This window comes from Calliphora vicina, chromosome 2, assembly GCF_958450345.1.
Source record: "Calliphora vicina chromosome 2, idCalVici1.1, whole genome shotgun sequence".
In the NCBI taxonomy this organism is placed as follows: Eukaryota; Metazoa; Arthropoda; class Insecta; order Diptera; family Calliphoridae; genus Calliphora; species Calliphora vicina.
In genome coordinates, this window is record NC_088781.1 from 9029964 (window position 1) to 9057891 (window position 27928).

At 29.5% G+C, this 27928-nt stretch overlaps 3 protein-coding genes across 3 annotated transcripts; 2 read left to right on the forward strand and 1 right to left on the reverse strand.

Annotated features, from left to right (window-relative positions):
• The first annotated feature begins 8191 nt into the window (after positions 1 to 8191).
• Irbp18 (Inverted repeat binding protein 18 kDa) lies at positions 8192 to 8999 on the forward strand. Its single transcript, XM_065500796.1, has 2 exons — positions 8192 to 8414; positions 8478 to 8999. Exons 1-2 carry the CDS (start codon positions 8310 to 8312, stop codon positions 8700 to 8702), a joined length of 330 nt encoding a protein of 109 aa, XP_065356868.1. The 5' UTR covers positions 8192 to 8309; the 3' UTR covers positions 8703 to 8999.
• A 2159-nt stretch (positions 9000 to 11158) lies between these two features.
• osi (orsai) lies at positions 11159 to 11906 on the forward strand. Its single transcript, XM_065499629.1, has 2 exons — positions 11159 to 11330; positions 11449 to 11906. Exons 1-2 carry the CDS (start codon positions 11289 to 11291, stop codon positions 11659 to 11661), a joined length of 255 nt encoding a protein of 84 aa, XP_065355701.1. The 5' UTR covers positions 11159 to 11288; the 3' UTR covers positions 11662 to 11906.
• Positions 11907 to 14711: 2805 nt separating this feature from the next.
• LOC135951103 (carbohydrate sulfotransferase 11) lies at positions 14712 to 27695 on the reverse strand. The gene is made up of 3 exons (XM_065500685.1): positions 27227 to 27695; positions 15385 to 15853; positions 14712 to 15321 (listed from the first exon to the last, which is right to left on the reverse strand). The coding sequence occupies exons 1-3, from the start codon at positions 27683 to 27685 to the stop codon at positions 15092 to 15094; spliced, it is 1158 nt and encodes a 385-aa protein (XP_065356757.1). The 5' UTR covers positions 27686 to 27695; the 3' UTR covers positions 14712 to 15091.
• Positions 27696 to 27928: the final 233 nt, after the last annotated feature.

Genomic DNA, 27928 nt, shown 5'->3' on the forward strand with positions numbered 1-27928 from the left:
TAAAATCTTTACATTCGATTTTGGTATCCTTTTTTTATGTCCCATATTTTACCATCTTAATATGTATTCGTAAGAAAATACGAAAGTATACTCGTTTTGACTCTCTTCCTGGAAATTATCATTATTAAGAAATTGATCAGTTTCTTAAAAATACAGGAGAATACAAGGTGACACAAAATACCTACATTCGAAAATGGTTTTATTTTGGAAGAGATAGAATTTTTGAATATGTAATAAAAAAAATTACGAAAATTTAAATAAAATTCATTACAAAATATCTAGAAGCAAATTGTCTGCAGGTTCTTGATCCATCAGAAGGCCCACTGTGGTAATCGCAACCTGTTATATTTAAATACTCTTACAGTGGAATACTATTTTGTATGGGGATCTGTTCAGTCTTCCAAACTATCGCGATCGAAATGCAAAGAAATATCGAATAAAGTTCTGGCAAAAAAATAATGGCGTTTTACATTTTGAGATCTGTTCAGTCTTTCGAAGCATCGCGATGGAAATGCAAAGAAATCTGGAATAAAAATGCTAGCAAACGAATAATTTTGTTTCACTCTAATAGTATTACAGTGGAATGTTTCACGATCTTTACAGTCTTTCAAAGCATCGCGATCGAAATGCAAAGAAATCTAGAATACAAATTTTAGCTAACAAATAATTATGTTACACTCTAATAGTAATACAGTGGAACACTGTTATGTTTAATGATCTGTTCAGTCTTTCGAAGCACAAAGAAATAACGAATAAAGTTTGGCAAACAAATAACGCAGTTTCACTATAATAGGATTACAGTGGAATTATGTTATGTTTCTGGATCTGTTCAAAACATCGCGATCGAAGTGTTCGTTATTTCTTCAAAGTTACTCAATCAGGAGCAACATTGTTGGGTTTTGCTGGACTTGAGGGATCTGTAAATCTTATGTGGAGTCTTAACTACATATTATTGACATTATTTAATCAATATTACTAAAAAAAACTCTTACAAACTTCTGGAAATCATATAAAGGTGTTCGTTACTAAGATGACCCTTCGTGAGTAAATCTAATCCAAGTCTGTCTTATTTGTGGTTTTTCGAAGAAACTAGAGATCAGTATCAACAACCTTTATTAGACTTGTAACGTCTTTAAATAACCATACAGTACTTGATTCGTATTAATCTTATATAAGATTAATACGAATCAAATGTGCCGAAACTAAACACCAGAGTACTGTATGGTTATTTAAAGACGTTACAAATCTAACAAAGGTTGTTGATACTGATCTCTAGTTTCTTTAACGCAAATCTGCTTTGGATCTTTTTGATGGTAGCAGCTCTCGACATACATTACTCCAAGCTACTGATGTTTTCTGGCAGTTCAATAGATTTTGTAAGACTTTCTTGGTGAATACGATGACTATGATTAAAATCGTAAAACCTATGAAACGAGGTTTCTCAATATATTGCTTGATGACGAAATGTCGAAAGGAATTTCTCAGTATCGCATTAATTAATCCTATAGATGTATTTTGTGCGATTATCATACTTAAAGTTGCATCTTTTTGAATGCTAACGGAAGGTCTAAACTTCATGAAGATCATGCGTATGAAAGGGACTTTTGTATAAGTTCCTTTCAGCTCTCGAGGGAGCATAGGCAATACCAAGGTGGTTCCAATAATCTCGATTGTCGGCTCTATGCTTGTCTTCGTTCCACTTTATCCGCAATCTCGAAAGCTCTGTTGTTAGATGTAGCTTCCAGGTATGAGCTGGTCTTCTGCTTCCATGCGGGTTCCTGTCTATGCATTTCTTGGCAATGTCATCGTGTGGTTTTTGTAAGGTGTGACCCACCCAACTCCATTTCCGCTTTCTTATTTCTGTTTTAATAGGCGCTCCAGCCAAAGTTGGTTGTTGGCTATCCGTAAGATCTTTCGGAGCCATCCAGTGATCCAGGTCTCGCATCCATACAACAGAGTACATTTATGTTGGAATTAAATAATTTGATTTTGGTTTGTTTCGAAATATAAGACGATTTCCAAATCAGATTTAACTAGCAAATGCACTCCTTGCCGTATTTATGCGACTGGATATATCTGCTGCTGAGCCACTAGTTCAATATCTTGGTCGAAAACGAAGAAATGGTGATCTGTGTTACAAGCCTGAGCGATTTTATTTTGGCTATATTTATTTTCAGCCCAACTAGCATTGTGATCTCATTGATAGTAGAAAATTTCGACTGCATTTCTGAGAATGAGTCCTCCAACCGTCCTTGTAAGCCCCACGTCCTCTTAACATCGAGGACGCAGTTAAAAGCAAGATGTGATAACTTCAGTTGATACTATGATCTTGTAGCTCAGAAGTTTTTCATGTAACACAGGACAGGTGGCATTCTTGTACAGTGCTTCGATAAGCTGTGTTAATGGTTCGGGGACACCAGCATTATGGTTGAGTGTTTCAAAGTCTATAAGTACGAGGTATAATGGTGATCTCCATTCCACTAATTGCTCTACAATATTTCTAAGACTATCTACACAAGATTTTCCGCCAGCTTACTCATTTCTGAGTGAGGGGAGAATTGTTGTCTAGAGTCGTTTATTCATAATATGTACCTACAATTAACTTATTTGCCAAGCTTAACAAGGTTATGTCTCTCCAATTCATTCTGAAAACTCATGCTCATGCTGAATTAATCCTGAAAACTTAGCAGTCGTGGGTTCCAGCAGTCGGTCGTCTGTAAGCAGTTCTGGAGAGATATTATCCAAGCCAGGAGATTTGTTTGGTTTGAGAGATCTTATCGCTTCGCTAATTTCACTTATTTCTGGACAATCAATAGAGATGACTTACTCAATTTACATTTTAATGAAATTCTTCTATATATAATCCAGTGGGATTTCTTTACTAGAGTTTTTTAAAAAAAATCAAGGACAAAAGTATTTCTCTCAACTTAGTTTTATTCAGAAGACCAATTTTTTTATCAACTAAAACTTGCAAAACTGAACTGGACTCTTTCATAATTTTATTAAACTACATTTTCCAGTTACAGGCAAAATTCGTATACGATCTTTTTTGTTCGATTTCAAAGAGTTTAAATCAGTGGTCGTCACAAACAGAACGTGCTACACTGAAATATTGCATACAATGAATTTTCAGTTAGTGTTTTTTATGCACAATCTCCAATTTATTTCAGTGTTGTGTGCTTCTGAATATTCGATCGCGTTTGTCCCCTGATGGCCATGAGTGTCGTCCGCTGGTTTAATTACAATAATGTGGCCCTTCTAAATTATATTGCTTAATAAGAAGTAACCTTTATTACTACATTATATTGTAGCTACATCATAAGATCTTTAAAAGTAGCAATTATTTTCCAAACTAACTGATCATTTGCAAATATGTACTGTGCAAAGCATAGATGACAAAGAAATTTATATTCTACTAGCTATTCGGAAAAGTGAATAGAGCTCAATTGCAAAATAAATTTGTATATAGATTTTCGGCCTTCTTAATATAATAGAAATATGTAGCAAAATTATACAGCACTTCTGCACAAACAAAACGACAAACAACTCTATACGACATAGAATATTTATTGTATTGTAAGTGTTTTATATGGTTTAGATTTATACTAAATAGTAAGAATAAAAAACGAAAACAGTAGGCATGGATTTATTGGAAAAGAAACAACAAATATTCACAATATACATAATAAAATAGAAATATTCAATTCCCTTTTTACAAAACCCAAAAAAAGAAAAAATACAAATGCAAATGCAACTAAATTAATATACTACAGTACATACTCGTCGTATATTCGTATGAAATCATTTATACATAATCATCAGCACCACATAGTATGAAAAAAACTAAAAATTAAAATAAAAACATGTCCTAAAATAAGTTAAATAAAATAGAATTGCACCAAGTTTCAAAAAAAAAAAAATAATAAAACATAATAATAATAAATCATAACCTCTAATCTAAACCTAACCTAATCTAAGCCTATTAGGGAAACAATTCGCAAACATTTCAAAACAATTTTTAGTTAAAAACCAATTCCATACCATTAGTTGGTTGGTAAACTTATATTCCTATAAGTTTTGTTAATATTTTTCACTAGGTTCCATAAAAAAAAACATTAACCAACAACTAACAACTTTTATAAAACTAATAAAATACTGACATACAAAAAAAAAACCAAAGAAAAAGTTTGTAAAATCTGTAATTTTATTGAATTTACCTCTCTCCACTCCAACCCCAAGCCCCCTTCCCCCTCTCTCTCTTCTTAAATAAGAACAACATTTGAGATTTATAAAATAAAATAAATATTTAAAGAAAGAAAAAACCTTAAATTAAACTTGATTTTTGTTGTTCTTTGTATAAATTTTACAAATATATATTTTTTAAGTATAAATAGAAAGAAAAAAAAAGAAATCCAAGTCCCCGTATATTCATTATATTAAATTATTTATTATTAATTGAAGCAAAACCAAAAAAAAAAAACAAGAACGAAAAACTGTTAAATGTTAAAAAAAATAAACAAATAAAAATAAAAAATATATTATTCATATTTCTTAAATATAAAAAATAAGAACAAATAATAAATAAATAAATTGATTAAAGAAAACTAATTATATGAAATTGTATTCAATAAAAACCCAGAACAACAACAACAACATTACAGCAAGAAGAACAACAAACATTTTATTTAAATGATTTCAAATAAAAAATTTCAAATGAATTTAAGTAAAATGAGTAAAAAATAAATTATATTAAATTAAATTAAACAAAACAACAAAATTATATGAGAACTTAAAAATAATAACAACAAAACCAAGAAGAAGAAGAAACCAACAGACATCTGTAGTTAAATGAAATACAAAATTTATATAAGTTAAAATAAAAATATGTTTGAAACTAAATATTTCTGAAAAAAAAAAAACACAAACAAATTTTGTATTTCACAAGTTAATAATTAAAGGTAAGTAACGGACAGAGACTGAATAATTGTATATCAAATAACTGTTTTTCATTCGGTGGTATTCAAATAAACGATTTTCAAAAAAAAAAGATTTTTCAAAATTCATTTCACCATGAGTGGTAACGGTATGTATGTAAAACGAACTGAGCTCACTTTTTGACACCTATGATCAACAACGCTACCAAATTTTACTTTGAAAATAAGTCATGAGCGGTATTCACTGTTAAGTGCGAATGGTCTAGCATCATTGCAAATGCAAAATTTTACCGTAATCCAATAACAAAATACACACAAAAACATTTACAATTTTGCATTTGCAATGATGTAATACCATTCGCACTTAATATTGAACTCCGCTATGGATTCGTGTGAAAAAAAAATTTTATTTTTATTTAAAAATTTTTAATTTTATAACCAAACATTTTTTTCCTAAATTTTTTTTTTTAATTTTTAAAAAAAAATTGAAGGACAAAAAAAATTCGGGTCTAAAAATATTTTTACCGATTGTATATCCGACTTACTATGGCGTTACATACGTCCTTGCAAAGGTCTTTTAAATATATATCATTAGATATCCATATTGTGTATATTAATGACTTAGTAATCCAGATATAGATTAAATGTAGGTGGGCCGATTTTCTAGATTTTAAATAACAACCGATCCGGGTCTATATCAGATATATTGATGTATGAATAATTTATGTAAGTTATTTGGGGGCTACGGAAAGTTGATTTCAACATACAGACTTACATACGTACATGGCTATATCGATTCCGCTATCTATAACGATCCAGATCTTTGTGGGGTCGCAAATGAAAAATTTATAAATTACAAACGGTATGACAAACTTATATATTATCTTGCCACATATGTTGAAGGGTATAAAAAAGAACGGGAAATATGCAAAAAAAAAAAAACTCTTAATAGGAAAAAATAGAAAAATCAAAAGTTAAAGTTAAATTTTATTGAGCAACCTAAACCGTCGTTTAGGTTTTATCGCAAAATTGTGTTCAGCGATGAGGCTTAATAAAGAAAATTGTCGGATATAGAGTCAGAGCCTACACACTCCATTACATCCAGAAAAATTCACCGTTACACGCTGGTGTCATCATCAGACCTTATTTCTTCAAAAATTTTATCAAAATTTGGCTATAACTTAATTTCGAGAAATGATCAAATCAATTGGCCTCCTAGGTCGTGCGATTTGATATCTCTCGATTATTTTTTGTGGGGCCACGTCACTGGTTTATGCCTTGGAGGCCAAAATTGTTCGTGTTATTCGTGACAATGCGCGAAAAAGTGGCCCAAAATTGGATATCAGGAATGCTCTTCTATTGTTGATATCATTGATTTTTATATAGCGTTCACAATAACTCGTTTTGTTCAAAACGACTTGATTTGGTTCAAATCACATGTTGTGTTCATGTTTTCCCACAAATTTTAAAAAGTTAGAAATAGGTATTGAGTTTTCGATAATTCGATAATGTAATTTAAATTTAGAAAATTGGAAAAAAAAATTTCCACCATAGCAAATGGGTCCAAAATACCTATAATTTGGTCAAAACTGTTTTTTTGTACTTGTTGTATTTTCTCAAAAGTTGTATAAAAAAAAAATTTGAAAAAAAAAAATTTCTGATGAATATATTCATCAGAAATTTTTTTTTTTCAAATTTTTGGTGAAAAATAAAAAAAAAATTAAGAGAGCTATATTCGGCTGTGCCGAATCTTATATACCCTTCAACAAATTATACTTTAAAATTCATTTTTTTAGGTAAACAAAATTAATTTTTTTTTTAATTGTTTTTCAAAATTTGTTTTTTTGAAATTGTTCTTTAATTTTTTTTAAAAAAGTTTTTTCCACATTTTTTTTTTTTGGAAACAAAATGTATGACAAAAAAAATTTTTTGATGAAAAAAAATTGGGGTTAAAAAATATTTTTCCCGATTTTGACCCATTGTAAGTCCAACTTACTATAGCCTTATCTACATCGTTGCAATGGACTTTGAAATATCTATCATTAGATATCCATATTGTCTATATTAATGACAGATATATGTAGATCAAAAATAGATAAAAAATCGAGGTTGTCCCGGTTTTTTGCTCATATCTCCGTTATTTATGGACCGATTTTGCTGATTTTAAATAGCAAACTTCTCGAAAGCATGTCTGACAGAATTATTGAAGATATGGATCCCGAAGATATCTGGGGTCTTCAGAAAATTGATTTCAACAGACGGACAGACAGACGGACATGGCTTAATCGACTCCGCTATCTATAAGGATCCAGAATATATATACTTTATAGGGTCGGAAATGAAAAATGTAGAAATTACTAACGGAATGACAAACTTATATATACCCTTTTCACGAAAGTGAGAAAACAAATTTGGTGAACAAATTTTTTTCCGAAAAATATGAAAAAGAATTAAACACAGATTTCTCAAGGTTACTTAAATATCACATATATCCGATATGAATGGCCTCAGTTTCTTGTTTCCAAGTCCGCTGAGAATCTTAAAATCAGTTTATATTCATCTAAGCTACTGGCTTTTTGCTCGTAACTCAAGAATTTTGAGGTGTTTGGCAAATTTAAAGCACATATTCTTGTTATACGCTATAAGAAAAATAGTATCACTTTCCAGGTACAATTTATTTTTTTGTCGAACAGTGTTATCTAGAAGACTTACCCCCATTTTCGCAATCTCTGGTTATCGTTTTTCGTAACGATATACTTCCAATTAATCGTCACGATAGTTATAGAATTTCCACAAAAAATTAAATGTTTGCTACACTCGAGCTTGTACAATTTCAAAATTTTAATTTTCCATCTCTACCATATGCAATGAAAATGTATTATTTGAAAAAAATCAATCACAATAACTATTGCTATTGTGATTGTTTACTTTATTATATTTTTGGCGTTTTTCTGGTGTTTGTATTAAGAGAAAATAATTTAAAGACAATTGCACAATAATAATAACTTATTTATTATTGCCTGAAAATAAAAATATAAGTAATGTTTTAACATATTTTACAAAAGGCAATTTTTTATTATAAACCTTTTAGAAATTGATTCCGAATACGGGGAAAAATATATCAGTTTTCAGCGTTTTTCATTTTAGCAAAATATTGTCTACACTTGTACACATATTCTGTTTTGTTTTGATCACATTTTCTTACAATTTCATCACAAAACAAAGATTTTTTACACAAATTTTACCAGGAAATAAATAATAAAATTATACAGTTAATATTTACAATAAATTATTTAATAAATAACCATTTAAAAACTGAACCAAAAAGTAAAACAAATATATTAAATTAGTTAAATATTAAACAAAGTTTAAAAAATGCCAGCAAGAAGAAAAACTGGAGGAGTCAGTAGCCCTATGTCCGATGACAATGGAAATAAGGATAACGAGGCGTATATATTGAAAAGGCAAAGAAATAATGATGTAAATAAACAAAATTCTAAAATATATTTCAGTTCTTTGTTAAAACTTATTAATCTTTTTTAGGCTGTTAAGAAAACCCGAGAAAAATCCAAACAGACCGCCCAGGTGCGCAAGGAAAATGTGGAAAAGTTACGTGTTGTCAACAAACAAATGGAGACTAAAATAGAAATGGTCAAAGCCAATGTAGAAGATTTGAAGAATTTACTATTGCATAAAGTCGATTCTTCCAAACATGATGAAGTGATTAAAAAAATACTAGAAGAAGAAACTGATGAAGATGATGACTAAAACAAGGGGGTGTTCAAAAAAACTATAACACTGGAAAAAAGGCACTATTAATGAAAAAGTTTCAAGCTGTGAATTTACTGCTCTGAGTGGACTAACAAAAACTTTCAAAGAAAAAAGAATGACCTAGAGATTACAATAACACACCAAGTAAATCATAACTAAATATGTAATGAAATGCTACAATCTATAATAAATATTGGTATTTGTATTTGTTATTCATATAGATAATTAAATCTTTGTATGCAACTAAATTTCTAAATAAAAACTCTAAAACTGCGTAGCTTGTGAACAGAGCAATTGAAAGTTTTGTTTAATTTGTACAGACAAATTGTTGATTAGTTTCTGATTAGGTAGAAAATTATGATCGGTTTACTCATATAAATTGGTTTTGTTTTGGAGATTTTGTTGAGGTTGTTTAAGATTAGAGCATTACAGTAGATTAATAAATTTCAGTACTTACCTTAAGACAGCATTAGTTTTGAAGTATCGTAAGTTAGTATTATTAATTTTTACATTTATTTAAAATTATTATAAAGCTTGGCTACCGTTATCGTTGTGCGATTCGAACAGTTACACATTTCGTTTCGAAAGGACTAAGAAAAATGCCCAGAAAATGCAGTCAGACATGAAACTGTAATATGCCACCATGTCAATCAATACTCGGCCACATGTTGCAAAACCTGTCTAAAATTAAGTGAATGCGAAGTTTTGCCCTACTCGCTTTATAGTCCAGACCAGATGCAGAACGCAATGTCTGGGATACGCTTTTCGTTGGAACAGAGTATCCGATATTGGCTTCAGTCTCTCTTGGTCTCAAAAGATGAGCAGTTCTTTTGGCTCATTTGCTGCCAGAATGATGGGAAAAATAAGTAGTAAAATTTGCTAGAGATTTGAGAAAATTTAAAAACCAATATAATAAACGATTTTAGTACTAGATTGAAGCAAAAAATTATTAATTTCGTGAGACAGCTACGTTAAAATCTTAACATTTGGGAGGAAGATGTAGTAAAACAAATCCAAGACAAGATAATTTAATAAATTACTCCCCTGTGAACAACAATCTAAAATTGAAAATTAAATCTCGAACTGTTAGGCAAATGAGACATATCGCACTGCTATTTGCCAAAGAACATTTAAACTGGACAAGAATTAAGTGGAATATTGTAAGACGGCCAAAAGAAAAGTTACTGGACCACAAGTACACAAATAAGACAGTCAAGTTTGGCGATATTTTTCAGATTATGATGAAATATATACAATCGGAGCAAAAAACCATTTTAAAAAATGTTATGTATCCATGCTAAAATACCGTTAGCGTTACGTTTTCGAATTTGTATACAGTCTAACATTGTTATTCAAACAATTGTTTGCTAAAATACCGTTATCGAAAACTCCGTTTGTTTTTAATTTTCACCGTGTTTTGCTAATTTCGGATACTGTTCCCACGACATTTGGATTTTTGATCCGCAACGATCGGATAACTTTCGATTACAGCATAAAAGTCATAACAACAAGAAATTGGTGAAATAAGTTCAAGTACCGTCACGTTTTGAAATTTACATTTGGGTAGCCAACTTCTTTTAATTAAGTTATAATTAACATTTTATTTATTAAAATTTATCATTATAAATTAAATTTTTACACTACACTAATAATTTATTTGATCTTTATGCATATTTACATAGATATTTATTTTGCACACATTTATTTTGCGTAAATTATTTATAATGCTCTTCTTATTTTTTTGATTTTATTTTTTTCACACATATTTATTTGACATTTAATATTTTTACATACATTTGATTTAATTTTACTCAACACTAAACTTATTAAACTTTTTTGGAATATAGCGATACTTTTCAACACTTAATTATATTTTTTTTTTTAAATTTTCTTCATTTTACTTTTATTTTTGATAGCAAATTGATATTTTTTTTTATATTTGCCTTTTAAATTTTATTTATTTGATATTAGATTTGAATTTTGCCAATATTTAATTAACACTTCACTAAAAAATAGTTTAATCAACGAGCCACCATGTTTCAATCATGGCGGCCTATACAATGATTAGCAAGAAAAAATTGTAACGGTAGAAGCAAATTCTTTCAACTCAAATAATTACCACAATTTCATACGCTCTACCAATATTTAAAAATAATTATAAAGACAAATCCTTAAGCTACATGTTGCTACTATTTATTTCTTCAACACCCATATTTTTACTTAATAATTTATTAAATTTAAAAGCACTACACTAAACCATCAACTAGTTGTACGATTAAAACAGCGGAACTAGCCGTTTCTACACCAACAAATGGCGCTCTTAATCTCTTAACTTGCCATACTTTCTCATTACATTCGTCTACTATTGTGAATACTGTCATTGTGATTTATTTTTCTCCCTCAATACCTTTTGACATTTATACTATTGTTTTGGTTTTATTTTAGAAAAAAACTACATATATCTGTTCAGGAAACGAAATACGCAATATAATTTTGCCTAAAATATCTAGAAAAAAATAAACGAAAATTATAAATAGATTTCTATCCATTACTACTTTTCATTTGTGAGAATATATACGTGTAATGTCAGAGCTGCGCTCGAAAGTTATACAACTATATAAACATGTAAGTTATTTTAATAAAAAAGCCAAAAAATATTTTTGCTTGGCTCCCACATGAGTCATGGGACTTGCGAAACCGGATTGTTAGCAAATTATTAAAAGTGATTTTTTTATGTTTGCAGCTGCAGTATTTGGGACGTGAATATCCTGGGGCCAATGGACCCCAGAAATTCCGGCAGCAAGTTAGAGATGCATTTCTAAAGAACAAAGATGAAACCGATCCCAAGAAAGTAAAGGCTTTACTTGCCCAGGGACGCTATGTTGCCAAAGAGGTGGAGGCTTTAGTTTCATTAAAGAAATATCGTACATTGAAGCAACGTTACTCTCAAGATTAATTTTTGCTGCTTTTTACTAACTCGAATTGAAGGCCAAGGTCAATGAAGAGAAATGCGGAAAAGACTACTTCTTGTTTGTTGCAGCCAGTAACTGGACAAAAATTGCATTTTATTCATATAGATTTTTTTGTAACCCTACACAACACACAAGTTTTTTGTTGACTCATATATTGTTTAGATTTTAGAGAGTGTCTTATAATTAACAAATTTTATTCGCCAATATTTGGGCCATTAAAATCTTCCAACATGGAACTAAATTAAAAAAAACATGCAACATTTTTTGTTTAATTATTTCATCATGGTCATAAGAATTTTTTTGTTGTCAATCATATGTTTAATTGGGTTATTGTGAATTATTTAGTGGCATCGTTAGAATGTAAGTATTGCCACAGAGAGATTAGATATTAAAATAAAAACGCCAAAATAAAGATATTTGAAAAAAAATAAAAATTTATTAAAAGTTTAATATTTTAACATAAAAACAAGTAATAATGTAATATTCAGCTGTGGCGAATCTTATATATCCACTCCAATATAATACGCGCACCGATCTTTCACATTTTATATAAAAATATTGGTATGGTTTATCCGATTTGAATACATGAATGGTAAATTTCACTTTGCTATTAAATGCAATCGAAAAAAATATGAAATAAAGTGAAACCTATTTTGTTAATTTTTGGGCACATACTACAATGAAGTCTTTTCCAAATTCTTAAAATAGGTCACAATCACAAAAAAAAAGAATCTTAAGTAATTTGTATTGTTTTGGTATAGCAGTTATTTACTTAGACCCCTTTCACACTAGGCAATTTAGTTGCGCAAATCTCAGCACCTCTGGCATCTACAAACACAAGAGACTTGCGCAACTAAATTGAACATAATTAACTAAACAAATTAAAAAGTATTTATTATTATGATTTTGACAAAACAATGGAAACTTAGGTTTAATTTAAAAACAAAAAATGGAATTTATAGTAACTCAGTATTTATTTGGTTAGCCCTTTCTTTTAATTACAGCTTCACCAGTTAAAGATTCATTCATCTCCTTTGAAATAGTTTGCCATTCCTTTATAAGAGCTTCCTTCGTGGTTTGAGTCGGTATTTCGGGATAGACAATTTTCCATAGGTTTTCTATGGGATTGAGATCTGGCTACTTCAAAACACGTACCTCATGGGATTGTAACCACTCGTTTGATACATAATCGGGTGGATACATTACCTCGTTTAAAATGGATCTGTATTCGATTCCAGTCATAGTATCATAGTAACCAAGACCACCTGCCCTGCGGCAGATGAGGGTGGTCTTGATTATTGGCAATATCCCCTGGACTGTGTTTTTATAGTACCTGTTAAATATTGTGATAATTTGTGAAACTTCTGATTTATTAATTGAATATCACAAATAGTCTTTGCTTCAATTCATCATTATCGTTTATTATTTTGGTTTTTAAATTTTCGCAAATTTTGTTTCTAACTATTTTTACTATTTAAAAAATTGATTGTGTAAAAACAATCATTCGTTTGTGACGAATCTTATATACTTTAAGATAAATATTGAAAATATTTTTTCCTAAAAAAAATTTATTGGTCAAGAATGAAAAAATATATGATAACAAAAAATTTGTTGGTGAAAAAATGGGTTAACAAATATTTTTCTCTATTTTCACCCAATATCGGTCCGAATTACTATATACCTCGATATATTAATGACTTAGTAATCTAGATATAGAAAAAATAGATTTAGTTGGTTTTTTGCTTATATCTCAGCCATTTGCTGAAATTATATAGCAGCTGATGCTTATCTTTTAACGACACTTTAGTAAAAAGTATATACGATTTGTATCAGCCGAAAATAGCTTAACTTACTTGTTTTTATATTAATTTGATGTTTATCATGTTTCATGAAATAAATTTATCACATCTGGAATTCCGTTATAAATTTACAGGAAATTGCTTTCATAAAGCAATTCATGTAGTCATCACTGAATATTTCTGTCTATAAGGCAACACTATTATTTATGTTTACATTTTAAAGTACCGTTATATTGGTTGTTGTGAATTATTGCCAAAAAATTTGATTTGTTTTGTGAAGAATTTTGTGAAAAAATAAAAAAAATATATATTTGTTACAAATAGTGAGTTGTGAAAGTGATATTGAAATTATAATAATGCACGAAATTCATACAACATCATTGAGGGGGTAAGTAAAAGATGCCTTTTAACTTTACATTTTATTTAGATAAACTTTGTCCCAGCCAATTCATAGTAACTTCAATATATGTATAACTTCAATAAGTGACCTTAAGTAAGGTGTCCATACGTCCTCTTTTTTAGAGGACAATCATCTATTTCAACTGGCAACCAGTGAAATGTGCATAGGAACTAGCTTATCCCCAACAATAAATTTTAGTGAATTTATCAATAATTGGGAATTCAGCACAATTCTTACCAACATTTTTTAAAATTTGAAATGGAGTTTTGAAACTGGCGTTGAAAAAAAAATAAATTTTGTGGGTCATACCTGCGAATATGATAACGGTATCGTACGAAGACAAAAACTCAAATACAAGTAAATATGGATATATTTTAAGTAAAAATATCTTTTATTTTAATATTTCTCAGAATATGTTAATTCTGCTCCTAAATTTCTTGTTCTAGTGGCCTGAGTCACGTTAATGGCGTGTCTCTAAAATTTTGTCCTTTATATCTCATTAGAACGACAGTTACGCACACTTTTCGATTCGTTTAAATTACATAGAATACGTACCTTGAATTCAAATAAATTTTTGACTTTATGTCATCTATTTTCATTTTCAAAATCTGGTCGCCTTACCTTAAGGTCACTAAAACCTTAGCATTAGTGTATTGTTCTCGATTTATATATCAACCGATTTTATACTAAAATTGGAAGGTCCATACAATTTGGTTGTAAAATAAATCTATGGCTAAAAATAAATAAATCTAAACATCCAGTAAACTTTTAACTGATTTTCTGACCTAAAATCAAAACTATCCAAAGATTTAATAAGGCCGAGAAACAAAAATAATTCAAGCAGACAATTTTCTTCCATTTATTGTCAACAAAATTATTCATTTAAATTAAACTCATGATATAAAAATGTTTTATTAACATATTCTAGCTTAAACTTAAAAAAAATATACACTAGATTATACCAATGCTAATTCAAAAAAACACTTAAATTATATACAAACTATTAGAATAAAATATATACTTATAATACATCACAAACTTACTAAAACAATATAATAAATGAAATTAGGAAAGTGTCATGTATAAATTATTTAAAACTAATTATTATTAGCACTAAACGAATGTACTTTGCACAGAATAATAAAAAACTAATTTCATTACACTTCAATCAAAAACACTACAACACATAAGTGTCAAAAATAGCAATGGCAATAATTAACCAAATTCGAAACCTAAGACATCTTCTAAGCCATAGTCGAATAATTTAAAATCATCGGCATACACTTCGTACAAATGACGAATGGCACTTATGGGTAGAGGATCAAAGTATTCTCGTAAATGAGCACGAGTATTCGAGGGTTTGTGGCCGGTGGGGAAGGTCATATTCTCAGCACCGGTTAAGTAGAGAGCCAAAGCTGAATCATCCAATAAGGTTTCATATTTGCCTGGAATTAAAAACCAAATAGAAAATAAATTTGAAGATAATCTCTATTATACAAAGAACTTACCTATTACATTATATTTCATGACGCAGGGATTACACAATTTAGAAATGGGTTCCCAGTGTTCATTGTAGGATGATTGATTACTTAAACTAAGTTCTGGTGTTAGTAGATATTGTACAAATTCAGCAAATGATACATCATCGCCATATTCCAAGGAATGATTGCTAGCATCTACACGAAATGATTTCACAATTTGTTTGCCCACTCTCCTTTGGAAATAACGAGCACTGGCTGTATCGCCTTCCAGTTTATTGCGATACGCCGACAGCAGTCTCTCAAATGGATGCCGTACAAACACAAATCTTGTGTAATCTGAGATGACTTCATGTTTTTCCGTTTCATTGAGTGAACTGAATTTATCAAACATGCCCGTTGAGTGAGCCAAAGAGCCGGGAATTTGCAAAGGATCTGTTCCATTTCTCCAGGTGCCATTGAGTATCATTAAAACTCGTTTCCAATTTGTACAGGCTACCTAGTTTTACAAAAAAAAGAGAAATTTAATAAATTTGAAATGATTTTAACAAGGAAATTGTTAAAATGCAATTATATGCATCGTCTTTAATACAACTATTATTAGTTTGTTTATCTAACTAGATACATATGTACGAAAGTGTATGTTTATGTTTCCAGTTTCTTAAGTGTGCTTCAATGAAAACAACAGTGGTAGTAGGTTGGTTGCTTTTTTTATGACCCAATTCATTTGAGTTATTGTTTATTTACGTTAAAAGTTTCAGTTGGTTGGCAAAACTAAAATTTCATGGAGGGATTTTTATTGCTATTTATGCAGCACGTTAAAATAAACAAGCGTAAATCATTGGGAGAATTTTAAGAATTAAATATTTCTAAAGAATATACATTTTAATACACAGTGGTTTGCTATGGTTCATAAAACTTGTTAAATTTATTATTGTAGAAAAGTAGTTTTGAACATGACCTAGTTCAAGTAGATTTTTTTTTTTATTCATTTTAGAGTTTTTACAAAATTTATTGTGTGTATGACCGTTGATTTTTGATGTGGATTCCGAACAAACAGAACTGATCATATTTTGAAGCCAATAACGAGCCAAAGTGAAGGGTATCCCTGAGAGAGCGTTCTGCTTGGATCGAAACAAATATTAGTCGGACAGGGCAAAGTCTGGAATATATTTTTTAGTATTTATAATCATTTTTTTTGGCAATCAGACCCAATGTGCATAATTTAAGTGGCTATTTTTGTTAATTTTGAATAACTAATACATAGTGCGAACAATGACTAAACGTAATAAGATTAATTACATTTTTGTTTACAAGATTTGTTCATAAAATTGTTTTTGAAAAATAGCTATATACAGATTCTTTGAATCATTGTTTTTTAACCATTGTAAACATTTAAATTTACTATTAAAACTGTGCTAAATTATGTATATTTATTCCTTACTATAAACATATGTATATGTAGCTGTGTTATTAAATAATGTCATGTTCACATCTTTATTACTAAACAAGTAAGGGATAGCTCTCTTGCCGGGTGTGCCGAATCTTATATACCCTTTACCAAGTATACTTTAAGATAAATATTAAAATAAATTTTTGGTGAAAAAAAAATTTCTTGAAAATATTTAGAAAAAAAAAATGGTTACATTTTTTTATTGAACCACAACCTTAGACTGACTGCTTTTGTTTTTTGTTTATTTTTGTACAATGTGTGTGCCATAGATACACATAGATCGGAAACACTCCTGTCAAAGACCTAACTCAGTTGTAAAAAATCTAAATGATGAGAATGCATAAGTAAAAAAACTATAGCGGAGTTCACTATTAACTGCAAATGGTCTTTCATCATTGCAAATGCAATAATTAATTAAGTCCATCCTAATGCACATATATTTACCTTTAACCACAGATAAAGATCGGAAACTCTCCTGTCAAAGACCTAACTCATGGTGAGTATGTATTAGTATAAAAATCTATGTGAAAACAGAACAATAGAGCTACATATATTCGGCTGTGCAGAATCTTATATACCCTTCACCAAATTATATTTTAAACTAAAAATTTTAAATATTTTTAGGTAAACTAAATTTAAAAAACTATTTTTTTAATTTTCATTTAAAATTTTTTTTAAAAAAATAATTTTTTAGTGAAAAAAATGTTAACCATTGCCAATGGGACCAAAATTTAAATTTTCGGTCCCATTGGCTTTTCTGTGGAAATGCCCAAGTATGACTAGTTTAAAACCATATTATTATGCACTGGAGGATTATCTATTATGAAATGGTAACCTAAGGAAAACAAATTTTGAGAATTTTAAAACATATTCATAATAATATTACGAAATTCCAAGAAAAGTTAATTTTTATAATCATATTGGATATGTTGTCAAATTACGTGCAAGAATCACAATAGTTAAAAACACTTTCCAGTACTTTTGTTTTATTTGTGCAAAAATATGACTATTGATAAGAAATTGTTTGACAAATAAATTAGGGAATCATTTATTTTGAAAAGCAGTGATTCAATGTTTATATTCATATCATCTATCTACCTACATACATATAAATAGTAAATATTTCAGAGCTTAATACACGTGTGTCATCATAGCAGTATAAACAGTTCACTAGAAATCTTGCTAATAGTTTTACACTGAAAAAAGTAACAAATTGTCAGAGACATAATCATATCCGTCTATTATTTGAGAAGAGTAGACACCAACAGACAGTCAAGCCATTGTTATAAACACCCAGCACAATAATAATTGTGATACAATTCACTTTAAGTGATAAAGATACATTGTGCATTGCATTCATTATATTGAGCTTGATTTCTTGACACTTTTCCGTAATATGTTTCGATATGTTTTGAAAAGAACATAAGATTTCACCTTGCTATGGCATTTCGCATTTTTATTCATTCTAGTCAGTCTTTCTGTCGGTCGGTCATATTTATTGTATTGTAATTATGGTTTGTTGTGTCAGTCTCCAGCCAGACACAATGATAGAAAGACGAGAGAGAGAGAGAGTATTTTTAGTTTTTTTTGTTTTGTGTATGTAACTCAATTTAATGTTGTAATTTGACTTAAACTTGCTGTTTGGACTTTATTGCTTTTGTTGATGTTGAAATCCATGTGTAGTTTAATGCTCAAGATCTCTGTGTTTAAGTTTCTACATTTAATTACTTTTATTTATTTAGCTATGACCGCTCAAGTAATTTAATTTCGTTGCTATTTTTGTGATTAAAGTTCATAAACAAATTTTGTAATAATCGTACGAGTTTTTCATAACCTGTTTGTATTTCATTTTTTATTATTTATCTTATGACTATTACTCGTTTTGTTTTAATTTGCTCACTTTTTTAATTAAACTAATCAAAGCTGTTCCTAGAAATATGATTAACAAAAAAATTTACATTTATGAAAATTATAATAATTGTTAGGTTTTAAATATAAAAATAGTTATTACTACTGGCCTAACAATGAAAAAAGAACAGTTTATCACCAAACAACCCGATTTGATCCTAAAAAATCAGATTTTCATTTTAAATCGTTATGGATAAACATAAATCGCACTCTTTTCGAACATTCTCTTTATACGATTTCTGAGATGTCATTCGAATAAGAATTATTCGAATAATTCAGTAAATTAAAAATTATTCGAATGAAAAATATTCGATCAATAATTGTTGAATAATCGAAAAAGTTAATTTTCAAACTAAAATTTTAAAAAAATTGCTTATATAAATAGAAATATTTAAGAAAAAAATCTGAAATAAAAAAAACAATAATAAATGTTCATCATTGGAAATTTAAAATTTAAAATTTCTACATTTATTTAGATAAACTTAGCTAAAACACGAAAACTTTGAAATTCCTGTTTTGTCTCAAGGACTAAGCCTATTGAAATCGGTTTATGACTTCACCTATTCGCATATTTATGTTCTATAGGAACAAATTGGCACAAATTTGTTATTAAATTTCTATAATGGCCACAAATCCTCTCCAGATTTATTTTTTCAAAAAAGTAAAATTTATATGAATCCCAAGATTATTCCAGATATCCTACTACTACATTTGTAATGATAAAATTTATTGGTATCCTGCAAATACGAAAATAACTCGTCCATATACCAAAAAACCCAAATTGTGATTTATATTTTTTTGATAAAAATAAATCACTGAAAATAACAGTTATAAAATGATTTTTATTTAAATGGTTTGGTATGACCTTTATTAGTTTTTGTTGTTTTTTAATGGTTTGGTGTGAGATAAACAATTCATTTGTTCTTGTTCTTAATAACTGTTACTTTCTCTTTTATTTACATACAATAACATATTAGTAATTTTTAACAAATTATGCAAATAATATGATAAGTATGAAGTAATGAATTCTGAGTAACAGAAATGAGAATGTTTTTAAAATTGTTTTAATCTTTTGGTAAGTTTTATATATTTAAGCATTAATTTGCATCAAATGCATTTTTTGCGATTTATTTTTCGTGTTCGCAAATAAAAGTCACAAGCTGACCTTTACGAAAAAAATAAATTATAAATCACTCATCCAGATTATTTGTGTTTGTTTCTTTTCGGTTTCTCTCAACCCCAAACCTAAAATGTTCTCGAATAAATCACTCTCTCAGTGATATTTCACAAAAAATAATTTTTAAATGGCTGCGAATGAGAATTTACCATTGAAATGAAAGTGAACCCGTTATTTTCGGTCTCTGGTATCCTGATATTAAAATGAGATGAAATATCCATTCTATTATTTCAAATCGATAGTTTTTTTAATTTTTTTTTATTTTTTCCTTTTTCTGAAATTATTTCAGATATTGTAGATATAAACTTCTTTATTATAATTCGAGTATTATGACTGTTAGGTGATTAGCTGCAAAATGGGCTGTGCTAAAAAATTTGGTTTATGTCTATGCTAAATAAATTTAAATTTATCTAAACTCACATTTATAGTAAACTAGTTGACCGCCCCGCCCCGGCTTCGCCCGGTAGCATCTACTAATGTTAGTTCATCAAGTTTCTCCAACACATACACCTGCCTGTTCTTATTTATTTGCAAATAAAATATCTAAATTTGTACTGCATACTTTAGGGAGCTTTTTTATTACAGTTGACTGGACTCAACAAAAAAATGTCCGAGTTTTACCCGGAATTTTTGAATTTTTTTCTCCTGAAAATTTCGAATCGAATAAAAAATCAGCCAAATCGCTCCAGCCGTTCTCACGTGATGCCATTACATACATGGACCATTTCATTTTTATATATATAGATATAGATTAGCAAACGCGGTTCTGCCATACAAATTATTTCTAGTGAATATTTTGGTTCTTTCATACATCGGGAGATTCAAACGGCAGTTGAATTATTTGGATATTGTTCATACAAAAAAACTAAAATCGCCGTTAAAAAATGGGAGAATGCAAAAAAGAGTTTTTGGCACAAAAATGGAAAATAATTTCTGGGACACCTAAAAAATTAATCGAATAATAAAAAATTATAAACTTTTATTCGATCAAAATTAAATTCGAATAATTGACAACCATATTTGGTGTCTCTAAGACCTCTTACTTAAAAAAAACCCCAAAGGAAAGGTTCAAATTGTTAAATTTTAACGGCCACTGTAAATCTTCAAAATAAGACATTAGGCGACCCAGTATCGCATCCTCCAAAATGTCCATTGTCGCGTGAGCTGTTCGTTCAGTTGTGCCGTCCTGGTGGAAACATGTCTTTCAGACTCAATTCATTTATTTTGGGCAATAAAAACCTGATCCTTGTTTTGTGTTGTCCCCAGTCACACTGGGTGGATTTTATGGCCCTTTGTGTATGATATGCGTTTCTAAGAACAGGATGGTGATGACATTACTACATGAAGATTGTTGTGAAACTCAACAAGAGCTTGCAAAATCATTGGTAGCTATTCAATCAAAACGTTTGTAAGCCGAAGGATTCATTCAAAAGTAGGGAAATTGTTTACCATATGAATTGAAGCTGACGGACCTTGAAAGACGATTTTGAATGCCTGAAATGTAGCTTGAACGCTATAAAAGAAAACCCTTTTTGCACCGAATCATGACTTGCGATGAAAAATGGATCCATTACAATAACAAGTAGCGTAAGAGATCGTATGTGAAGCCCGGCCAACCAGCCGAATCGACACCAAAGCCAAATATCCATGGTGCTAAGGTATTGCTCTGTATTTGGTGGGACCAAAAGGATCCTATCTATTATGAGCTGCTGCAATCTGGCTAGACCATCACATAAACCTGTACCGAGATCAACTGAATCGTGCTAGGTCACATGTTGCAATACCTCTTAAAAACTATTTAGACCAAATTTCAAGACGACCGGTCCAAAATTGGTCGTTGCTCCCATATAAAGCCCTCTTCCAAAAATACTTACGAACAACAAATTATTGAAACTGGAAATTTTTATATGGTATGGCTTGTTTGTATTTTGATCTATTTATTGAATATTTGTAAAAGTTTCCATTGTATTGTTAATCATTGTATTAATCTAAAATTGCAACATCGTGTCGTATTACAAATAAAATATTTTCATTTGGACGGTTGCCAAAACAAAAAAAAAAATAATTTTAACAGTTTATTGCTAAATAAGCATTTTTAATGGTCAAGGGGTCACGCGTAATAAACAAGTTCCAAAAAAAAAACACAAAATTTAATTCAACTTAATTTTATTGTTATTGCAATTAAATAATAATAAAAATTTCATCTTGTGTTTTAAAAAACAATCTGTTGTAGAATAAATATTTACTATTAAGAGATTTTATTAATTAACAATGACAGCTGCATGTATTAACATGCTTGCATATATATTTTCAATATTTTTGATTAAATAACAACATTAGATTGAACAATGAACTTACTGAACCTTAGTAGAACCAACAAAATATAAAACAATTAAATGCTAAAATTAACATTCAATAAACACATTGCAATAGTTAACAAGTAACTAAGATTTGCGAAATAGAAAAACCAGTTAATTATTCCAGAAAAATAATAAACAAACAGTATTTTCGTTTTACAATATTTTTTCTAATAGTTTTTTTATACTTTTTGTAGGGGAAAATTAGCAAGTCTCTTTGCAAAAGTTTATAATAATATACGTTCGTTCAAATATTTGACCACTATTTGCACATTAAAGTGACAATTGATTCTACGCTAGATTACTTGGCAGGTGTAAAGTGATCTGGCCAGTAACTATACACTAGTGTAAAAAAAACTTCTAATATAAGTAGATACTGTGTCACTAACAAAACTGAAGGGTAATTATATTGAAATCATAATTTTGCCGAGTTTTTATTCAATTAAATCCAGTTTATTATCAACAAGGTAGTAAGTATTATCTCTTAATAAGCTTGATTAAATTACGTAAAGACCCACCAAGTAAAGTAAGTGTATAAAATGAAACACTTTAATTTCCATTGATTTATATTCAATTTAATTACATTAAGTGGGAAAATCATTATAAAGATTCGAGATTAGAAATTTTTAAAAGCAATAACAAAATAAATCAAAATTATAATACAATGATCTAGCATTATCACTTGGAATGATAACAAATGGAATTTACAAAAATAATAAATTAAAATATCAGCTATTAAAAACCGAGGATGATCTTATTTATACGTACTGCCACTAGCTCTTGCTTAACTAGTTAAGTAATAAATTCTACTAAATTATCAATTAATTTCCACTAGCGGTTTTATTAACCTTTTTAAATTGTGATAAGATTAAATTTGTTTTGTTTCTATTTCTATATTATTTAAAAGGAATGAAAATTATTATTCAACATTATTTATCAAAACATAAAACGGTTCCTAATTAAGAAACTACCAACTGGTCGTTTATTTGGAATTATGAGTCAATTGATTTTGAAAAGTAAATAGTTTATAAATTAAAAAAAAAATAAAAACAAAATCAACTTCTTCAAGATCAATCAATACCGTTTGTTATTTTAAGACAAAAAAAATATAAAAATATTTAAGTACTAAACAATTGTATTTGTAGTATAAAGTACATAATTTATAAACAAACATATCTACATAAATACTTTAAATTAAACTAAATAAATGTTTATTTAGTTTAGAGCAGTGATAAGCAACCTTTCATGAATTTTCGAGGGCCAATTAGTTATAAAGCTTTTCACACCTTTTCATTTGTAAGAAATATACAATTATATGATTAATTATAATTTGTTAACATTTTTTAAATAATTCCATTCCTCTCCCATTTTATACAAATGAATGAGTTTTGCAAATTTTTTGTTTTCGGCAGTAAATATAATTTTTTTTTTTAATTTTTTGTTTGAAAATGTTGTTTATCTTTTGATTGATATGGTGAATAGATATGTAGTGATACGTAACAATTTTTTTCAAATATTAAACAAAAATATCAAAGAACTTGGCGTGTTTAACAATTAACCTTTGCTTTCTTATACTGGTAATCAATATTTTGTGTTTGTTGATTATAAAATGGCAACAAATTTAACCCATTTTAAGATGAGTGAGTAATACATAAAAGTGGAAAGAAACTGTTTCCAATTTTGAAGAAAATATACATGATAATGACCCCAAAGAAGTTATTTGGGCAATTATTTATGTATCTCAGATCATAGGGTCGCAACCTTTAACTTCGGAGTCTTACGCCCAGCAGAGTTTTCCAGTGGGGATGAAAAGATTGGATCCGATCAACAATTCGAAGGGGGTGCAGTTTTCATTGATGGATCCACTATGGACTCTGGTACAGGGGCCGGGCTGTATATGGTCGACAACAGTATTAAATTATCATACAGACTCCTTGACGAAGGCAGCGTCTTCCAGGCAGAGAACTTCAAGATATGGAAAGCCACGGAGTTGATAAAAGCACACGTCACAGAGGGGTCTGTAGTGACAATTTATTTAGACAGTCAGGCGGCACTTAAAGCTCTGAAAATCATGGTGCAGACTGCAAAAGAGTTACTAGTACACTACACAATCAGATTGTGTTGAGTACCAACGCTCTGTAACATACAGAGAAATGAGGTTGCAGATGAACTGGCCAGATAGGACCATAGTATTGGGGACCGGGGTGTAAGACCTGCTATTTGTCACTACTACAGGCTAATCTTTGGAAGATTTCTTGACTCCACCAACCAATCCTGTAAAAGTGTCCAAATCCTTATGACAAAAACTGGATGCAAAGGCAATCAAAACACTAATTGGGTTGGATAGGAGTGGTCTCAGAATTCTGAAAGGAGCGATAACCGTTCACTCTTCAATTTGAGCCTTTTTAGGTAAATGGAATAATAGCACACATGATTCTTATGGAGTGTGGAAAGTAGAGCACATTATGTGCCGCTGCCCTAGACTACTATTGTTCGCAGAAGCTTATGGTGAATGTGTTCCATCGGTTTCAAAAAAAATGTGATCAAGAATTGGAGGCATTACTCCATTAGGATTGTTGTAAAACTCAACAAGAGCTTGGAAAATCATTGAGAGCTACTTAATCACCAATTTCAAAACGATTGCGAGCAGCAGAATTCATCCAAAAGCAGGGAAATTGGGTATCATACGAATTGAAGCCGAGCTATCTTGAAAGACGATTTTTCAAGTCCGAAATGGTGCTTGAAAGCTATTAAAGATAATAATTTGTGTACCGAATCATTGCTTGCGATGAAGTATTGTACGATTACAATAACCCGAAGCGAAAGAAAACGTATTTGAAGCTCGATCAACCAAACTCGAACACCAAAGCCAAATATCCTTGCCGCCAAGGTAATGCTCTGTATTGGGTGGGACCAAAATGGTTCTATCTATTATGAGCTGCTGAAATCTGGCTAGACCATCACAGGGAACCTGTACCGAATGCAACTGATTTCTTTGAAGCGAGCATTTGCCGAAAAACACCCAGACATGAAACCGTAATATTCCGTGTTGACAAAGCTAGGACACATGTTGCAATACCTGGTTAAAACTATTTAGAAAGAAGTGGTTGGAAAGTTTTGCCACGCGTTACAATCCCGACCATGCAGAGCGCTCTCTTTGGTATACGCATCACTTCAGAACAGAGTATCCGAAATTGGCTTGATTCCTTCATGGCCTCAAATTATGAGCAGTTATTTTGGCGCGGAATCCAAATGTTGCCAGAACGATGGGAAAAGGTCATAGCTAACAATGGCCAATACTTTGAATAAATTTATATTGTACAAATGTTTCAAAATAAAAATTAAAATTTTGAATATGAAAGTTCTGAAATACAATTGAAAATTTCTAAAATATAATTGGATTTTCTGAAATACAATTTGAAATTTTTCCAATACTAAGAAATTTTTGAAATAATTTGTTGATGTAAAGATAGTTTTAATGAAAAAATTTACGAATTTTTAGTGAAAAGATTTTTTCTGAAAACAAAAATATTTCTGTGAAAAATTTTTAATCGAATTTTATTTTTATAAATATTTTAGATTTCAAACATTTTAAAAAATCTTATTCTTTAAACAGTTTTCATACCCTTCACCATGAGTGGCAAGGGTATATATTAGTATGTAATTTCTTTCATTTGCCACCCCACAAAATATATATGTCCGTGTGTATGTTGTATGTTATTTCCGTAGCCCACAAATAACTTATATATATGATTCATACATCAATACAACAATACCCGGCACTGTTGCTATTTAAAATCGACAAAATCGGCCCACAAATGGCTGAGATATAAGCAAAAATCCGGGACAATCTCGATTTTTGGCCTATTTCTGATCTATATCTGGATTACTAAGTCAATATAGACAATATGGATATCTAATGATAGATATTTCAAAGTTCATTGCAACCATGTATTTAAGGTTATAGGTCAAAATCGAGAAAAATATTTTTAACCCGAATTTTTGTTTCATCAAAAAATTTTTTTTGTCATAAATTATATTTCCAAAAAAAAAAATTTTAAAAAAAAATTTAAAAAAAATTTGGAAAAAACTTTTTTAAAAAAAATTTGGAAAAAACTTTTTTAAAAAGAATTAAAAAAACAATTTGCAAAAAAAAAAAAAATAATTTTGTCTACCTAAAAATATTTTGAAAAGAATTATTTTAAAGTATAATTTGGCGAAGGGTATATAAAATTCGGCACATCCGAATATAGCTCTCTTAATTGTTTTAAATAAATTTGCCTTATTGCAATATATACAAATGCTGCTGATTTATTTCTTAATGTAGTATGTATGATAATTAAAATGTGTTATCAAAACCTTTTAAAACATAAATATTTAGTTATTTAAGACTCTTTGTTTATGCTTGAGGCAAAATTTGCAATGATCTATGGAAAATTAAATAAAAAAAACACGTTTGTTTTGTTTAAATTTGGCACAACGAATTTTTGATGTTTAATTCAAGAAATTTGTTTTATTTTAAATTTTCGCAAAACCGCAAAACCACAACATGTGTCATAATTATGTATTGACGAAAGCAAAATCAAAAATATTTCCAAAAATTTGATACCAAGACTAACAAATGAAAAAAAAACCAAACAGACCACAAGAGTTCATTTTGAAATAAAAATATATTTTGTAATTTAATAGGTAAAAAAAAAACTAACGACAAGCAAAAAATTTTAAACAAATAAGTTTAAACTACAATTTAAGTAAAAATAAAAGTGAAACGAACAGACAGAACGAAATAAAAAGAAATACAAATCAAATCGTTCGAATATAGAAAGAGTTCAATAAACTTTTGCTTTTATTTAATTTATACAAAATATTCTTAAACTTTACACTGGCCGACAACGCACATACATCATCAATATACATATCTAGCCATACATACAACGATTCCATTAACACTTCACAAATCGCGGCATTGGCACTTACCTTTGGCACATAGCAATACAAAAGTTTATGCTCTTGATCGACAATCATATGATCCATTTGTTCATCGGTTAGATCATTGATGTCCAGCATACTGTAGCCCAAAGTATTGCATTGCTTTTGCAAATACTCCTGCCTCTGCATGTTGAGGGTTTGTGTTAATTCCAAACTGTGTTTAGTGATTTTAACATTGTTGTTGTTGCCATCTTCGAATGCTCCACGAATGAGGTCAATTTGTAAAACACACAAAAAGAATAAAACAACCAAAGAAATTAACAATGATTGACGAATGAAGAACATTTTTCTTGTTGATGACGACGAACACGACGAACAGGGGCCGTTGTTGGCGGTATAAAACGAAGCAGTTGTTAAAAGTTTGTTATATGCTGCTGTGCTAGACTTGAAATTGATTGTTGATGCGGTTGCTGTAGGTAAATATGACAGTTTATTGAAAATCGTCATTATCCGTATATCATCTGGGTTTAATTGTGAACGGAATAACGTTTAAATCTCTCGGGTTATACTTGATTTTACTGGTAAATTGTTGCAGAGGTTCTTTTCTTTTTTTCGTTTTTGTTTTTAATAAAATTATAATTAATTGGCACATGGAATGATTATTATATTTGGTAGATTTCAAGGGATCTTTAAAAATCATTGGTTTATTTCAATTCAACACTTTCAAATAATTGTATTCTATTTTAATTT

What these genes read in the sequence shown, in the direction of transcription:
- Irbp18 (XM_065500796.1), top strand. Translation starts at nt 8,310, where the DNA reads ATGCCAGCAAGAAGAAAAACTGGAGGAGTCAGTAGCCCTATGTCCGAT. An exon ending in AAAGGCAAAGAAATAATGAT is followed by an intron (nt 8,415 to 8,477) that starts GTAAATAAACAA and finishes AATCTTTTTTAG; the next exon opens with GCTGTTAAGAAAACCCGAGA.
- osi (XM_065499629.1), top strand. Translation starts at nt 11,289, where the DNA reads ATGTCAGAGCTGCGCTCGAAAGTTATACAACTATATAAACAT. An exon ending in TTATACAACTATATAAACAT is followed by an intron (nt 11,331 to 11,448) that starts GTAAGTTATTTT and finishes TTATGTTTGCAG; the next exon opens with CTGCAGTATTTGGGACGTGA.
- LOC135951103 (XM_065500685.1), bottom strand. Translation starts at nt 27,685, where the DNA reads ATGACGATTTTCAATAAACTGTCATATTTACCTACAGCAACCGCATCA. An exon ending in TGTATTGCTATGTGCCAAAG is followed by an intron (nt 15,854 to 27,226) that starts GTAAGTGCCAAT and finishes TTGTAAAACTAG; the next exon opens with GTAGCCTGTACAAATTGGAA. An exon ending in CATGAAATATAATGTAATAG is followed by an intron (nt 15,322 to 15,384) that starts GTAAGTTCTTTG and finishes TTTTAATTCCAG; the next exon opens with GCAAATATGAAACCTTATTG.